Below are 18,039 nucleotides of genomic sequence, written 5' to 3'. Positions count from 1 at the left end.
CTTTACATAAACAGATGGTGGGCTACATTTGGTCTACGTGCTATAGTTTGCTGACCCCCAGTGGAGCGGGGAGTATTGAGCAAACTAAAATACTGCTAGCCTAATAACTAGCCCATTTAATCATGGTTTCCCCTTCATGTTAAAAGCAATGGATCAAAACCCAAAAGGAGATAGGGAGGTAGTCATGACAATTCGGGACCAAATATGTAAACTGCCTAGGGTGGCCTCATCATCAAGGGGCAGTAGACAGGGCACAAAGGACAGTGGCAGAGGCAGAGACACAAAAATAATCCTGGTAGGAAATCTGGCACCCAGAAACCAGCAGGAATACTCTAGTGGCCTGGGGAGATATCTGAGATATAATAAAGAAAAAAAAATCTGGGTTGACTTGATGTATTCAAAGCACCTTGGACAATGTAAGCACTTCCATTTTTGAATTGCTCCTCTGAACAAAGCCAAAGGCGTCATGAAATCAAAGATGACTAAACTCAAGAACCTGTCTCCAGAAGACTATTACCTAGAAACACTGGGTCAGAACAAAAGGTTTGAAGGCCAAGGCGTTACTTCATACGGTAATCATCCAATCTGACTTGACAGTCTCTGTTCTAACTAATTTAGAAGAACTGGTCTGAAAATCTGTCAGGGACGTGACAAGCAATCCGATCAGCTGGGAAAATCACTTCTAGGACACACACTGCCCATTGTGGGCTTGTGTTCGTTTCATCTTTCCTCTTAAGGAGAGCAGTGAGAAAGAAATATTCGAGAGAGTAAGACACCACATCCTCTTTAAAAGAAGACAAAAGCATATACAAAATTATGTATCTGGTAAATAAACCTGATTTCATAAAGACACCCTCTTGTGAACATAAGCATATGAACTAGGCACTTGGTCTGCAACCTCTAGGAAGCTTTATTGAATCATCCTTGCAGACCCCACTTGCTGAATTGCACAGGTCAAAGGTCTTTCCTGAGCCAAATAACAAAGAGGCCATAAAGGCAGAGTTTTGCAATAGAGTCACCCCTATTTACTCATACCTACTTCTTTTAATCCACGGGCCCAAGTTTTCCAACCGCACACAGCCAGTCCTGACAGCTGTTCTCATAGCCCTGCAATCAGATGGGCCATATCTGAGCTGCCCGTGTAGAAGAATAAAACTCTAAAAAGTCACATGAAGAATTAAATCACAGTTACTACTAGGAGGGGGTGATAAAAATTCTTTTCCTTCATGATAGTGAAACATAATATGGTCTTGGTTAGTTATATAAGTGAGACCATCATCAGAGGCTATATTAAGGTACAGCCTTCCTAAATTATTTTATTTTTGCATTACTAACAACAAAATGAAAGTCACAACAGATTGTTTATAGGTAACATTTAACTATTCTTAAACTTTGAAATATATTAGTATTAATAGTATTAGTATTGTCATCTTTCCCTTCTTAAACTGAAACATCAAGCAAGAAAATGTCATACTTAAAAAAAAAATTTTTTTAATTAAAAAAAAAACACACGCATTCACAGCAAGGAGCCAGAAGAGGGCGCTATCTCTATAAGCTTAGCAGATGCCAAAAAAAAAAAAATAAGATCGGGTTTTCAGTTCATTTTCTAAGTTATTAGTGATCTAGAAAAGGTCCATCATAATTGTTTATTATATTTGCTACTTTGCCAGGGGCTTTCAAACTTAAAATGCATAAAAGATTATTTGGGGACTTGTTAAATACACACTGTTGAGTCTCCCCTGGTCCCATAGCATCAGGAGATTTGAATTTGAAACAGATCAGAGCTGATCCTGGAGTAGAGTTCCTAGAAGCCACAGTAAAAACCTTCAACGCAGAGATTGTCAAATGCCCCACGGTGAGGGGCAGGAGGTGACAATACCCAAAAGGCTGGGTAGCTGCCTACAGAAACACTGGAGACGCCATGAAGTCTGTATGTTTTGATCATTCTGAGGCACCCCAGATGGACCGCAACTATGGCATACAAGGAACTATTTTCAGACAGTAAAGCTAAATATCAAACTATGAAATCTTGGACAGGGAACAAAAGCCAGTTTATAATCAGAAAAAAAATTTAAGTAAAGTATTTAAAATATTTTTTGTACCATCTACCCGCAAAATAAAAAAAATGGAGTTCATCTTTTCTTGCTTTTAAATCTTTACAAGGGTTGGGAAAGTAGCACAAGAAACTGCTACAATATCTATTATTCTTCATTGGATTACTACTTATACCTTATCTACTTTCGAGGAAATTTGGAGAGAATTTACCATGAACGTCACATATCTAATAGAACCATTAAAAGAGGCACATAAAAAAGAAATTGGGTGACAATGGGCATAATTATTGCTGGAATTACTTCCATTGGACATTAAATTTGGCTCACGGTTTCTGGATGCTAAAAAGGAAACGGACGCCTAACTTTTCATCTGTAGGTACCTTCTTGGTATCTGACTGTATACCCACAAGAAAAGACTTCCGTATGTCAAAAAACATAACACTGTGGGCGTAGCTGACAGAAAAGAGCTAAGAGCCTGAACGTATACAGAAAGGACAGCTGCAGAAGTTCACACAGGTGGGAAATACTCAACTCTGCGAGTAATTAGATGAATTTGATGAAAACCACAGGAAGCCACTTAAGACTACCAATGTGGTTTGGCCAAACTGACAAAGTTGTGTTTGCTTTTCAGGATAATTCCTACTGGTGAGGAGGGCACACGCTTCCCGGAGGCGATGTTCCCCACCTTTCACCTTATCCTTTTCTTTCTAGAAATATTCAGAGATGTGCTAAAGATTTACCTACAAAGAACTCTGCTGCACTTTTTTATTTTACTAATACTATGAACTTCCAAAAATGCAACAGCAAAACTGGAAATTCCCTCACTGTGCAATAGCGATTTGGTTCAATAAATGAAGTCACATTCCAATGATGGAATGAGATGCGGTTATCAGAAATTATATAGCTGATGACAGTTAAGGATATGGAAGAATGTTCTTTGTGAATTATTATGTAAAGAAATAGTATAAAACCATATATATGATTTGATCCCAATTATGTAAATCTATTAGCTTGGCTCATACAAAATTGCCTTTATTTAATCATTTTTACCTAAAAACATCAATTTCTTATGGTTTGATCTCAGTACTCTTAAAAATGTATGTGTGTAGTTATGTGCGTTTATGTGTATATTTATATACACACACAGGGGCACCTGGGTGGTTCAGTCAGTTAAGTGTCCAACTTCAGCTCAGGTCATGATCTCACAGTTTATGGGTTTGAGCCCCGCATCGGGCTCTGTGCTGACAGCTCAGAGCCTGGAGCCTGCTTCGGATTCTGTCTCCCTCTCTCTCTCTGCTCCTCCCCCACTAGAGTTCTGTCTCTCTGTCTCTCAAAAATAAACATTAAAAAAAAAGAACTATATACACACATATATGTGTGTATACACTCACAAACATACATACATTTCCTCACCAAATAATAGAAATAATGTATATCAAAATGTTAACAAAACATTTCAGGGTGAAGTCATTGTATTTTTAACATTATTTGGTATGCTTTTCTTCACTTCCTTTTTTTAATGAAAATATATTACTTTTACACTCAGAACAAATGTAATTTGAAGTCACGTTTCAAGAGATAGGAGGTAACGGGGCCAGAGTGTGGTAGGACAGCTCACGTACCCTGCCAAGGTTGTGTAAATGAGCACACGCTTCCCAGGGGGCAATTGGGCAAAACATATCAAAGCCTTTTAAGTGTTCACACATTTGATTACTCATTCTTCTTCTAAGAATCTATCTAGAGGAAATAAAGAGATGCCAAGATAGTACAGGATGTTCATCACAGAGTTATCTGTAATATGAAATTTTGAATACCTTGATACACTCACTGACAAGAAGGAACAGGTTGCATAAAAGATAATTCATCCATCTGATATATTTTATGCAGTGGTCAGGAAGTGTCTTAATAGCATAAGAAAATGTGCTAAATTGAATTTTAAAAGCGACATTTTAGTCTATGTGCTGCTGAAGCAAGCACTAAAAGCCAGAGTAAAACCTACATATAGTCTGATCATATATTCGTTTAAAAAATTATCAAGTCTGTACATGCACACACATACGCACAACATCACACAGAAAGAAGACTGGAAGAGTATGTGTGTGCATGTGTGTGTGTGGAATTAACAGTGGCTTGTTGAGCGGTGGGATTTTTATTGCCTTCTGTGCACCCTTCTGTATTTCCCAAATATTCTGCAATAAGTATTCATCCCTTCTATGATCAGATGAACAATTCATTTTTAAAGAGAAAAGAAAACTCTCTTTACAAAATGGGAGGAGGGAATGTGGGGGAAGCAGGTGGAGTCATGGGGACCAGCTAGGAGCTACTACACTGTAGGTGGGAATGAGGAGCAGGGAAGATTCTAGGACTGGGGAGGCAGAAATGTCAGGATTTGCTGACTGACCGGATGCGGGGAGGGAGTCAGGCATGATTCTCAGGTGCGTGGATTAAGATTAGGATTAGGATAAGGACGAGGATAAGGAATACGGGCTATAGTAGCCTGCTTCCTGATGGGCTCCAAGGCCCCTTGCCTCCTGACACCCCCTGTGCCGTCCCCTTCCACCCTGAATCGAGCAGACCTGTGTCACCACAGGATAGAGCGGCAATGACAGGGAGAGCTTTCTGAAGCTAGGCCATAAAAGAGATGGAAAGAGACAGAAAGTAGGAAGCAGAATAGAAGTTCCCAGGGGTTCTGTGGAGGTGAGGGAAGGGGAGAGCGTGGGAAGATGAAAAATTTCTGAGTATGGATGGTAGTGACGGCTAGACAGCAGGGCGAATGCACTCAATGCCACTGAACTGTGTGGTTAAAAACGGTTAAAATGGTAAATTTTATGCCGTGGGTATTTTACCATAATAATTTTTTTTTTTAATATAAAAGGGTAGGATTCTGCCTTTGTCTCTCTTGGCCCACGAGCCTGGGGGAGGCCAGCCACCACGTTGTTGTGAACACACTCGAGCAGCCGCGTGGGGAGGCCCAGGTGTGGAGGGACCCAGGGTTCCTGCGACAGCGGCACTAGCTCGCCAGGTGCGTGCGTGAGCCCCGGAGAAAGCAGATCCTCCAGCCCCGGGCAAGCCCCCAGCTGGAGACAGAAACCACGTAAAATAATACTGACTGTTTAACCCACTACACTTTGGAGGAATTTCCTACCCAGAAATAGAAAGAGGTACAGATCTGAGCTGTCTCATACTCTCTCGTGGTTTAAACCACCATCTCGTTTCTCTGGCTTCGGATTAGGATGTGGAAGGCTGGGAAGAGCCGTGTTCACACCATTACAGCAAACACTGGATAATACGCAGAATCGGAGTCTGGAACACATCACAGAGCAGGGATTGCCGCGGGCTCCCCATCAGGGCCCACCAGGGGGTGCCAGAGAGACCGGAAGGTGGGAGGTTCCTGGGAGCGTCCGCTGAGAAGAGGCCCACCTGGTACCCACTTCCTGCAGTTACCATCGCTGTGTTCCCACAGGGCTCCCTTTTTGCCTTTCTTCCTCCAATAATACCTGTCTAACCAATTCCCTAAATTAAATTCTCTTTGCTCAAAGCCCCACGTGGTTTCCATTTTCTTAACTGGTCCTCAGAGCATACCGCGCCTGGGTTCAAGTCAACTCCTCAACTACTGTGCCAGCTTCTCTCCCAGGGGGCACAGATGTAAGTGAGGTAGAGTTCCCACCTGTCCAGACAAGCCTTCATCACCTCACCCCCACTGCCCTTCCCGACGCCCGCCTGCCAACCCCCACCTACCCCTGGTTTAGCTCACAGAACCATGTGTGCTCCCCCAGCACGACACTTTTCTGGGTCTTTCCACGCATTTTGAGCACATCTCGCCCCAAATTGGACAATAAGAAATGAGACACCTCAGCACTGGACGAAGCAAGAGTAGAGGAGGAAGGAATTGGGGTTTTTTCTTTTTTTGTTGTTTGTTACTTTCACACCTTGGGAGAAACAATAAAAGGATGATTTTGTCTCAGGCTGCCTTTCACTGTCTGATTTTTCTTATCTTACTGATATTTTCATGCTGGTGGAAAGTCAGTGGACAAAAAAGAGAGACCCAGGAGTTCAGTTTCAGTCCTTAGCTCAGGTGGCCGCCACCTTCTATTCACTTCTACTCACTGGGAGAGTGCCAGAAAGACGATGAGAAGATAATGAGCATGCACGCGCACACACGCACGTGCACACGCATGCACGCATGCACACACCTGTGTTCCGGCCTGCAAATCAATTTCCCTGATTCAAATAATGATACTAAAACTTTCAACAGTGCATAAAATAGTTGCCAGGAGAGGTCTTCCCAGACTTATTATTGAGAAATTACAGGAATTTCACTCCCTACAGTCTTACCGTTTGTGAAGTAGAAACTGAGTGAAAAAAAAATGAGAATCTACCACCTGAAGAAGATCCCAGCCCTCCAACAAGAAAATTATTTTTTTAAGTACAGTCTACTCCCCAACATGGGGCTTGAACTCACGACCCCAAGATCAAGAGCCACAGGTTTACCGACTGAGCCAGCCAGGTGCCCCCCCCCAAAAAAAGTATTTTAAAGTCACAAAACAAAGCCTAAAACTTAGACCTCACGCTGCCAAGCCCGCCTAGATTATGCCCTAAATGGGGACGATGGCCCCGAGGGGCCAGAGAAAGGAGTTAGTGGAAGAAGCAAATCTTAGTGTGCTCCAGAAGGCCTCGGTACACAAACAGGTATGTACCTGAGATATGAAACTTTCACGGACGGGTAGTATTTAGGAAACAGTGTTAACAAGGCTGCTTGGGAGAGAAGGGGGGTGGGCGGTGAGGAAAAGGGTTGAGAAGCGGTGTCCCAGGTGAGGTCACACGCACTCGCTCACCCTTTTGCTTCAGCCTGCCTGTTAGCACTGTGCTTCCTTCCAGATTTCTGATCAACTTGGAAAAAACATCGTTTTTTCTCGAGTAAGGAAAGTCAGGAATATGATCCAGCAGAGAATTTAATGCCGACTGAATGTCAACTTCAGCCGACCGTGCCTTTTACAAAAGCAGAGTGTCAACACTCCAACAAATGGCTTCCTTTCCTCACAACGCATCTGGGGTTGTGGCTACATAGCTTCTTTCCGGCAGAAAAAAGGTTTCAAGCCGCCCCATTCCCTCTAGGTCAGCCTGGGCTCCTTGTGTGCAGCCCCCGCTGTCACACACGTCAGAGGATGTGTGTTACCACCATGGACGAATGTGATTCACAGAGCATGTGAGCTCTGCTTTATTTTGATGACACGTGCGTGCGCTTTTGTCTGAAAAGTTGTCTTCCTGCCCATGCAGCTCACATCCTCTGATGTGGGCACCTCTGTTACCGAGGCAAAATTAGTTCTCCCCCTGGTTTCCAGTCCCAGCTACCAATTACACCACTACATCAGCTTTGCAAAGACTCTGTAAGATATTCTTGTGGTACCCAGACCATATGCGCATTCACGCTCCTACAATCACGACATGTGCTCGCTTCCTAATCATCAACATCTGCTAAATTCTAATCCTGTTCACTCTCCGTGGCCTTCAGTTATTCAGTCATTTTGGCCAAGTCTCAGGAACAAGGTATTGTGCTTAGTGCTGTAAGGGACTAGATTTTCAAAGCATAGTTTCTGCTTATGGAGAGAAAGGGAAGTATGCAAATAGTAATACCACGTAAGGCACTTGCCACAAATTTTGGAAAAGATGGACAACCCAGAGCTGCCCGTGTTTCGGAGGAGGGAGACCTCACTCCCACACGCAGGGAAAAGCAGGCGGATTTCAGCAGTTAGAACTGAGCTAGAGAGGGGTGGTCTGCAGTCAAAGGTGCTGAGCAGGGTGGGCCAGGGGGCAGGGGGGGGGAAAGCATAACCGAGCAGAACTAGAGGTCAGAAAGGAAAGGCCTGTCTACCAGGACCTGTAAAGTCTTGTGTATTCAACTCTTAACACCAAATATTTTAAAACTGGGAATGTATCGTTTTACTTTAGTAAAAACTTAAGGGCATTTACCTTCAGTTGGAAATTTCTTGGCTCGTTCCTCAAAGAACCATTCTCCAGTTTTTATTTTCACATTTCTGAAAAACAAGCAGACAGGAAGCCTCAGATAGCGATGTGGTCGGTGCCGTATTTGGCTCATAAGGGGGAGGTAGATAGTCTCACAAAAGATTAGTCTCGCAAGATTCCTCAGAGTTCATGTTTCTGATCTCCCCCTGCTAACTTTACAGATCCCCTAGAGAGGTTAAGCAACCTGACTAGTTAAGTGATCTGACTAGTTAAGCAATCTGACTAGTTAAGCGATCTGACTAGTTAAGTGATCTGACTAGTTAGCAGCAAGGCTGGAAGACTATGCTTGGGTATATTTTACCCTACATGTAATACGTACTTGTAATGTTTGCATACTAACATATGTGTATGACCAACACATATTAAGTACTTAATGTTTTCTGAAGAAATATACAATGAGAAACAAAACTGCCACCACAATGGTCAATTTATGGGGTGCCTGGGTGGCTCAGTCAGTCGAGTATCTGACTCTTGATTTTGGCTCAGGTCATAATCTCACAGTTCATGGATTCAAGCCCTGTGTTTGTGGAGCCTGCTTGGGATTCTCTCTCATTCCCTATCTCTCTGTTCCTCCTCCGCTTTCTCTCTCATGCATATGCACACGCTCTCTCAAAAGTAAATAAATAAACTTTAAAAAATGATCAATTTATTATGTTTACAGCAGCAAACAGTGGCGTGAAGGATAGTCAACACACAATCCAACGCTGCCTATTTGGCTAAGAGGGAACTCATCCCTAGGTTAGGTTAAGGTTAGTTTGTGTTAACCACGACGTTTACTAAGAGCTAACAGAGTAGCTGAGAAGTTTCCTGGAAGGCCCTGAAGTCTGGAATATGGGATCAGTGTACTTCATGGAGATCCGGGACCTGGGTCCGAGTGGACCACCTGAGAAACAGGGGAAATGACCTGTTCTTGCCCAGCTGCTCGGCCAACACCCGCTAGGGTACGTCTACACCCCTACACCTCCAGTCTTGGTCACATGTGGAACAGGATGCAGGGCCCTTTATATGCTCACTGACTGAAACCAAAGTCCCCAAATGCATTGTGCTCTTCAACAGTTCCCAAATTTCTGGAGAAGCCACTGTCAACCTCAAAAAACCTTGGAAATGTAGAATTGTTAACACCCTTTTAGGATACAAAAAAGTAAACACACAGATATTACAAGTTATCCACACCCTTAAAATGATGTGCCACAAAACTTGCCAATTCCTGGGTTATGAAAGTTTAAGAAAAATTAAAACTGTACCTTACAAATTCTCGTCTATGTTTACCGAAATAAGTGTTCTCCACTGGGTTCTTTTAGGCTATATATGAACTCAAATGCGTTTTTCTGAATGAATGCTTACAATTGCTGTAAATGTAAGCAAATTCACAAATATATGTCCATCTCCATGTTTTTAAAAGAAATACCCTCTTTCTCTACGGAGTTCTAGTAATTGTTAGAAGATACTAACCATCTTTCCCCCTTCGTCTAGTTAGAAACTATTATGTTCTCTGATTAGTAAGTAAACCATGATTCCCAATGCTTAGCGACTAGAACAAGAGAAAAATACACGGGGCATTTATAAATTGTGATAGAAGAATTCTGATAATCAGTCACTACCGTTCAGAGCCAAAATATATAAAATGTTCAACTGTGATATGTGTCTAGAGAGACAGAGAAAAGTTTGCACCATAAAATTGAATATCTAGTCTTTGAGAACTCAGCACCTCGAAAGGGCCCCCTCTGGCGCAAGAAAGCAAGCAAGGGATCAACCACCAGGGGAAGTTTGGAGAGATAAATGGGCCAGTGGTGAATTCACACCCCTCGAAGGGCCACACCCACCAATTTCTCCATGCCTGTGGGGGCCTCCTCCATCTTTATCAGCAGGGCAAGGTCTGAGTATCAGATGAGGAGAGTCAAAGAGCAAAATCAAATGTGGAACCAGGAGGCTTCCATCGAATGGATGAACTCCACTTCCTGGATTTCTTTTCCTGGTGGTGGTGACCCTTTCAGCTAATCAGGGCTGTCACGCTTTGCAGCCATTATCCTTGTGTCCAAAAGCATCCGTATACAAGCGGGGGCCGGGAATGGGGCAAGGGCTCAGACCGGAAGGAGGTCGGAGCTGAGAATTCATCAGTGAGTCAAACCACCACCCCCTACAGTCAGCAGAGGCTAGCCAGACACAGGTGCCTGGCTGAGAAGTAAGCGCCCAGGTGCATGGCCAGGAAAGGAGAGCTCAGCGGAGGGAGGGGGGAAGCTGAAGGCACCCGAGTAAGTCAGTGTTTTATTACCAAGTCCTCCTCTAGCCTAGTGCTCTAGGTTTCAGACAGAATTAAAATATACGTCGCCTGGTGCCAGTCATCTAATTGAACATCCCAACTGAGTACTTGTGAAGTTCAACAGGAGCTTATTTGGCAGGACAGATTTGGACACAAACTTGCACAAATTTGGTCTCTCGGGCTTGTCTGTGTTTAAATAATAGAAGGATAAAAATGCCACAGTCCTAAACCACATGCCAAACAGCACTTTTTTACTTTTGAGGCTGTTTGCTTCGAGAACAGATTTGAGCCGGATCTCCCTAAACACTTCTTGCAGAACCAGCCGTTCCTAAGCAATGATTCCCTAAGACCCTTAATAAAGGCTCCCTGTGCACACCAATCCCAAGCTGCAAAGGGGGGACCATTTGTTGCTCTTATCGTCTAAGACAGAGGTGAGCAGATCTTGCAGTGATGACACCATCACATCTGTCCTCAGTAGGGCCAGCGCAGGGTAGACTGACTCACAGTAACCAGAAGAAGCGTTTATTTCTTCCCAGATGATTGATCAGAATCTGCCTATGAAAGCTTCTTGGAATGAAATATGGCCCTTTGTAGCAACGTGGATGGAACTGGAGAGTGTGATGCTAAGTGAAATAAGCCATACAGAGAAAGACAGATACCATATGTTTTCACTCTTATGTGGATCCTGAGAAACTTAACAGAAACCCATGGGGGAGGGGAAGGAAAAAAAAAAAAAGAGGCTAGAGTGGGAGAGAGCCAAAGCATAAGAGACTGTTAAAAACTGAGAACAAACTGAGGGTTGATGGGGGGTGGGAGGGCGGGGGGGGGGGGTGATGGGTATTGAGGAGGGCACCTTTTGGGATGAGCACTGGGTGTTGTATGGAAACCAATTTGACAATAAATTTCATATGTTGAAAAAAATAAAAAAATTTAAAAAATTTTTTTAAAAAAGCTTCTTGGAACATTTTCTGAGCTCAGCAATGGGCTAATGCTTTTACATTCCTCAGAATGGAGACTTGCGTCTTTCAAACTTCTTCCATCAATTGCCAAATACATCTCAAAAAGCAGAAGCCGAGGGCTGTGGGGACGGCAGAAGATGCAGAACTAGGAGACCTGAGTTCCGTGCCTGACCTTGTCAGTAACACTGCATGAGGATCACTATCATCATAAATGCCAAGCTCGTGGTGCATAGCCAGCTCTTACTACACTTCTGGAGGTTCCAGCGTCCGTTTTCATAGCCTTGACCTCTGCTAATGCTGTCATTTCATCAGTAAACAGGAAATAACAGTTGCAAAGCCCTCTGCAAATTCCAGCATACACACTCGTTCGATGATACAATGAACGGATGACCCTAACAGAAAGAAAGTCTGACCTGTTACTCTCAGCGAGCAGTGAGCCCAACAGGCCTGTTGGAAGGCAGTGTTATTTTGCATCTAATTACTTGCATCTGCAGATGGCTAGCTGTCCCATCCACGCTGGATGCTCTTCAGAAAGTCAGCATGATGTCCCTGGAGTTGCTTAATGTATCTTCCACCATGCAAAGGACAAGAAGTGGAAAGTCGGTCTGCAGAGTCAGGATTCCTAGAAGGCCTACAGAAGCACGTTTCTCTGGGCAGATCTGTTCTCCACCCAATGTCCTGATGGCCAGGGTGCCTCAAGAGTGCCCTGGTGGCTCACCAGACAAACAGGCTGCAAAAAGCCCAAGTGAAGAAGCCTAATATTGTAAAACTGAGATCAACCTAACCGCTTTGCATGAGCTTGTCCACCTGCGTGGTCATTCCCAGCCAGAGCAACCTTGTGCATGCAGACAGCTGATTTTTTTTTTTTTTACTTCAAATAATCTTGCATCTAAGATGGTTTTTAGTTACAAAGCAAAACAGGTTTTTTTTTTTTTCCTGCCAGCTCAGTAGATCGGCTTTCAACATTTTTACAGGAAAAAAAAGACTGATCATTGTGATTAAATCCTCGGTAACTAGGGGAGGGCTCGGGGAATCGAGATGAAGATACAGAAATGACTGTATCGAGCTGTCACCACCACTTCTTGCGAAACATTAATAACTCTGCCTCACTGGACCGCAGAGAGAAGGCAGGTCCCCTCTGTGTCACTCTCAGGGCTGTATCCACAGCCCCAAGCGTGACTGAGGAGCAGGGCAGGGGCCAGTGAATGCAAGCAGCTTGGTGAATGAGTAAAAATGCCCAGCTCTGTGGGGAGCACCCTGGGGACTGAAGAGATAGGATGGGACCCTGCTGGCGGTAAGCACTGAGGTCTAATGTGTGTCAGACTCAGGCACCGGGCAGAAACCGTAAATGAGGAAAGCGGGCCATTGTGAGACAGTAAGGAAGAGTGGGCGCCACGGTGAACGGGAGAACCCACGGCCCATTTTAAGACATTAAAACGATAAATATTAGACCCAGGCCCCAAATATTAGACGCAGGCCCCAAAATAAACAAGGCCTGTGGGCTTATGCAGCCTGTTGGCCACAAGTTTGTGACTCTTGGTTTGTTACATCGGATAACTAATTGACAAAAGTGAGAAAAATTCCACTGTGGCCGCACAGAGCTGCGCTTAAGACCTCAACAATAAAAATCAGATTAGAGGGACGCCTGGGTGGCTCAGTTGGTTAAGCATCTGACTTTGGCTCAGGTCATGATCTCACAGTTTGTGAGTTTACGCCCCACATTGGGCTCTCTGCTGTCATCGCAGAGCCCACTTTGGATCCTCTGTCTCCTATCTCTGCTCCTCCCCTGCTTGCATGCTCTCTCTCAAAATAAATAAGTAAACTTCAAAACAAATCGGGTTAGATGCTGCACATCACCCTGTCTTCCCCAGAGATTGAAGGGGGGCTTCCCCATCACTCCCCTGCACCACCACATGAATGGCGAGAGATAGGGAGCACGTAATAACTGAAGAGACAATGGAGAGCCTCTGACAAAATGCCAGCCGGCAGGAGAAACGGAGTCCCGAAGACCAGAGAAGTGGCCTTCTCAGAAGGTGCACCGCAGGGGAATCCAGGGCACATTCCAGAAAGCACTTGGTTTTCAAAAGTACCTAAGCCCAGCCTCCAGGAGAAGGAAACAGAAAGACATAAGGACAAGCCAGGCTGACATGAAGAGACATCAGACTCTTTTCGGAAAGAAAAATCTAGGAAACTAACAACACAAAAGCGGAGTGACTGGTGACCAACCAGAAGGAACAGAACTAAGGGCCTAGGAAATGGAATCAGTGACACAGACTCAGTAGAGGCGCTGTTCTAGAACATGAACTGAAAAGAAAAGACTTTTAAATGTTGCAGGAGAAGATAACACAAATGGGGGATACAGAACAAAGCCAACCTACATATTAAAAGGTATTTTTTAAGAAGCAAGGGCAAGGGGCATAAAAGATCATCAGAATAGTCACATCCAACTGAAGAAAATGTTACTGAGTCAAAAAACAAGCTGACCTTCCCCACCCCCCCCACCCCCCCACCCCCCCGTTATGATGACTATTATCAAAAACAGGGACGCCTGGGTGGTGCAGCTGGTTAAGCGTCCAACTCTTGATCTAGGCTCAGGTCATGATCTCACGGTTTGTGGGTTTGAGCCCCGAGTTGGGCTCTGCACTGATGGTGCAGAGCCTGCTTGAGATTCTGTCTCTTTTTCTCTCTGACCCTCTCCTGCTGGTTCTCTCTCTCTCTGTCTCTCTCAACATAAATAAATAAACATCAAAAAATAAAAACAAACCAACCAAGCCCTGAAAATAACAAGTGTTAACGAAGACGTGGAGAAGCGGGAGTCCTTGTACACTCTTGGTGGGATTATAAAATGGTGCAGCTACTACGGGAAAGAGTATAAAAAAATTAAACATGTGAGGACCATATGAGCCTGCAATATGTCCCAAAGAACTGAAAGTAGGGTCTCAGAGATATTTGCACACCCATGTTCACAGCAGCATTTTTTACAACAGCCAAAATGTAGAAGCGACTCAAGTGTCCATCAACAAACTAATGGCCAAACAAAATGTGACATACTCGCCCTATGGAATGTACAGCCTTAGAAAGGAAGGAAACCTGCAATATCGCTGCAACACAGAGGAGGCTTGAGGACATCACGCTCAGTAAAATGAGCCGGTCATAAAAAGACAAGTACTGTACGATTCTACGTCTAGGAGTACCTAGGATATGCAAATTTACAGAGACAGAAAATAGAATGCTGGTTTTCAGCGGGAGGAAGAAATAAGGTGTTGTTGTTTAATGGGTACAAAGTTTCAGTTTTGCGAGATGAAGAAGTTCTGGAAACAGATGGTGGTGATGGTCATACAACATGAACAGACTTAATGCCACTGAACTGTAGACTTAAAATCGCTAAGTAGTAAATTTTATGTTGTATATATTTTACCATGATTTAAAAATATATACATATATATATTTTTTTAAATCATGGTAAAATATACATACATATATATATATATATATATATATATATATATATATGTATATATATAAACAAGCGGGGCACATGGGTGACTCAGTCAGCTGAGCGTCCAACTCTTGATCTCAGGTCAGGTCCTGATGCTGGGATTGTGGGATGGCTCCATGCTGAGCGTGGAACCTACTTCAGATTCTCCCCCCGCTTCTCTCTCTCTCTCTCTCTCTCTCTCTCTCTCTCTCTCTGCCCCTGCCCACTCCCACTTGCACAACACTCTCTCTCTCTCAAAACAAAACAAAATAAACAAAACAAAACAAAAAACAAAAGCAAGAAATCCAAGGGATAGCTCAAAGGAGCTTGAGGGAGGGCTACTGATATCATCCTCAAATATGCCATGACTCAGACAATATGCCACCCACTTGCTCTTCTGGGGCAAAAAATCCTTCAAGAGGCACTTTAGTTTATTGAAAAATGAATCAAAGTGAAGAACTTGCCATTGGCAAATCATGGTCTCAAAAGATTGGCAACTAGTGCCTGAATCTATTAAAATTTAGACTTAGTTTACTAATTGTAAATATAATCCTAAAACCGTGCAGGTGACAAACATAATTACTGAGGGAGATATTATAAAACATAAAAGTAATAATTTATAACAATATAGATACTTCAAAATATTTGACAAAATGAATAAAATTTATAAAACATTTCTGTCTCTGTGGATTCCTGTCTCTACTCTGGATACCGCATGTGAGTAGAATCATACATTTTTCCTTCTAGCTTATTTCACTTAGCATAATATTTGCAAGGTTCATTCACATTTTAGCATGTGTTAAATTTTCATTCTTTTTTATAGCTGAATGATATTCCATAGCATGTTTATGCCACATTTTTTTTTATCCCTTCATCTGTGGATGGACACTGGGTTGTTTCCCCCTTGTGACTATTCTGAATAATGCTGCCATGAACACCAGCTTATTATCTGAATATGTGAAAGCTACAGATTGTTGTCAAAACCAGCATTAATATTTTCATTTTGCTATTTCAGGTGGCAGAAGGCTTTACAATACACTAGCTCTTAGGATCTGTCAGCATTCATTCATTCATTCATCCATTTATTTTAAGTAGGCTTTATGCCCAACATGGGCTTGAACTCACGAGCCTGAGATCAAGAGTCACATGCTCAGGGTGCCTGGGTGGCTCAGTTGGTTAAGCATCCACCTTCAGCTCAGGTCATGATCTCATGGTTTGTGGGTTCAAGCCCCACGTCGGGGTCTGTGCTGACAGACAGCTCAGAGCCTGGAGCCTGCTTCAGATTCTGTCTCCCTCTCTCTCTGCCTCTCTCTCTCTCTCTCTCTCTCTCTGCTTCTCTCTCTCTCTCTCAAAAATAAATAAACATTAAAAAAAATTTTTTTAAGTCACATGCTCAACTGAGCCAACCAGACACCCCAGGATTTATCAGCATTTATAAGATTCAAATTTTAAATACTTGCAGTTCCTAAATCGAACTGAAAATGAACTCAGATACCTTTAACACATAAGATTATACATTATCTAGGATGTTATGTGCATTCTACCACCCTTTCCCAAGCATAAGGCAACATAAATTTACTGCCCCTAGATTATGGAGCCTTAAATATAAAGTAACCATTGAAAGAGGGCTCTGTTCAAGTTAACAGTTTCACTGCCTTATTAGCAAGTTTTTACAATTTTCAAAGGGGAAGAAATAATTGATTTCTTATCTGATGACTTCATTTCTGTTGTTATAAAAGTATTCTTCATATGGGTAGCAAAGTACATAGCAGAATTAGGCAGACATATTTCTTTCCACTTGTTTATTTGTTGTTTATTAAATTTATTTTAGAGGGGGAGAGAGTACACAAGCGGGGGAGAAGGGCAAAGAGAGAGAGAGCATCCTAAGCAGGCTCCATGGTCAGCACAGAACAGATGTGGGGCTTGATCCCAGGACCCTGGGATCATGACCTGAACCAAAATTAAGAGCCAATGCCCAACTAATTGGCTGAACCACCCAGGCACCCCTCTTCCCTTTTAAAGAAATAGTTTTGTTAATTTCTTTAAAAAAAACATTAAGTGTAAGTTTGAATCTGACAAAGATATCACAAAAGCGAATCCCATCATTACCAAAGCATCCTAAAGATAGAAGAAGGTGTTTCAGATCTCATACAGAGGTCAGCTTTAACATTAGCGAGAAATCCGTGGGCAACTTTCTTTCAACAAAATACTGATTCTTAAATATCTGCATTAATGGAACGGTACAGGAGTTGAAACATCTAAAATCGCCAAATCCACACATGACTTCTCTCTGGCGTTGGAATGTGCTTTGGTCTGACCTAAGGGCATGGGTAGGCTGTTGTGGAAATTCCCATGAAGACATGACTTCAAAGGACCCACCAGCCTGCCCGGCATCCCTACGCCTGCCAGTACCCTTAACTCTAGCTCAGAGTGTTAACTGAAGCAACACTTCCCTACCAGGCAAAGTGCCAGCTGGGACGGCAGCCTCCTCGCTCTGACCTTCCCTGTCGGGTGAAAAGTTTCAGCTCGGCTGAGTGAGGTGACAATGTCAAGTATGAATAAGAGAATTAATGGTACAGAAAGCTTACTAATCTCAAAGAAAGGTTTTAAAAGCAAGAGCCTGCCATGACTAATCAAGCACTGATTGCAGAAGAAATTTCAGCCTCGACAAAAGGAATGATAGTCAAACTACTGTGAAGGTATTCCCTTTGGTACGCACAAAATACTTTTCAAAATAAAATTTTTCTCAAAATGTCCTATAAATGTCTACCTTTTTACTGTATGTTTTAGTAGCATAAGACTTCAAAGAATATTAAACAGTCATTACTTCCATCTGGTCAATGGATTAGAAAGGACGTCATGATCCTATATCTGATTACCATCTATCGCATTCCTAGAGAAAGCAATATACACAAGCCGTGTGAAACAGCCATGCTGTCGTGAGGACCAAAGCAGATGCCATCTGTAAGTCAGAACTGACAGGAAAAAAACACTTCATTTTCAAAGAACAAAAGGCTTTTCCCTTGTGAAATTAGATTCAGTGGCTAATCTCTCAAAAATGTGCAAGAGGGGCACCTGGGTGGCTCAGTTGGTTAAGCGTCCGACTTCAGTTCAGGTCATGATCTCACGGTTCGTGGTTTCCAGTCCCGCATCTGGCTCTGTGCTGACAGCTCAGAGCCTGGAGCCTGCTTCAGATTCTGTGTCTCCCTCTTCCTCTGTCCCTCCCCCACTTGCACTCCATCTCTCTCTCTCTCTCTCTCTCTC

General features: G+C 43.1%; 1 protein-coding gene across 6 annotated transcripts in view; it reads right to left on the bottom strand.

Moving 5' to 3' along the window:
* The window catches only part of SYTL3 (synaptotagmin like 3), a 96,742-nt gene that overhangs the window by 51,973 nt on the left and 26,730 nt on the right, over window positions 1-18,039 (bottom strand). For all 6 annotated transcript variants that reach the window (XM_042987442.1, XM_042987438.1, XM_042987439.1 and 3 more), the window contains one exon: window positions 8,025-8,089. In XM_042987442.1, the coding sequence (XP_042843376.1) occupies window positions 8,025-8,089 (65 nt within the window). The remainder of the gene's footprint in view (window positions 1-8,024; window positions 8,090-18,039) is intronic.

The sequence above is a fragment of the Panthera tigris genome, chromosome B2, assembly GCF_018350195.1.
Source record: "Panthera tigris isolate Pti1 chromosome B2, P.tigris_Pti1_mat1.1, whole genome shotgun sequence".
Taxonomy (NCBI): Eukaryota; Metazoa; Chordata; class Mammalia; order Carnivora; family Felidae; genus Panthera; species Panthera tigris.
This window is presented reverse-complemented; position numbering and strand designations above follow the sequence as displayed.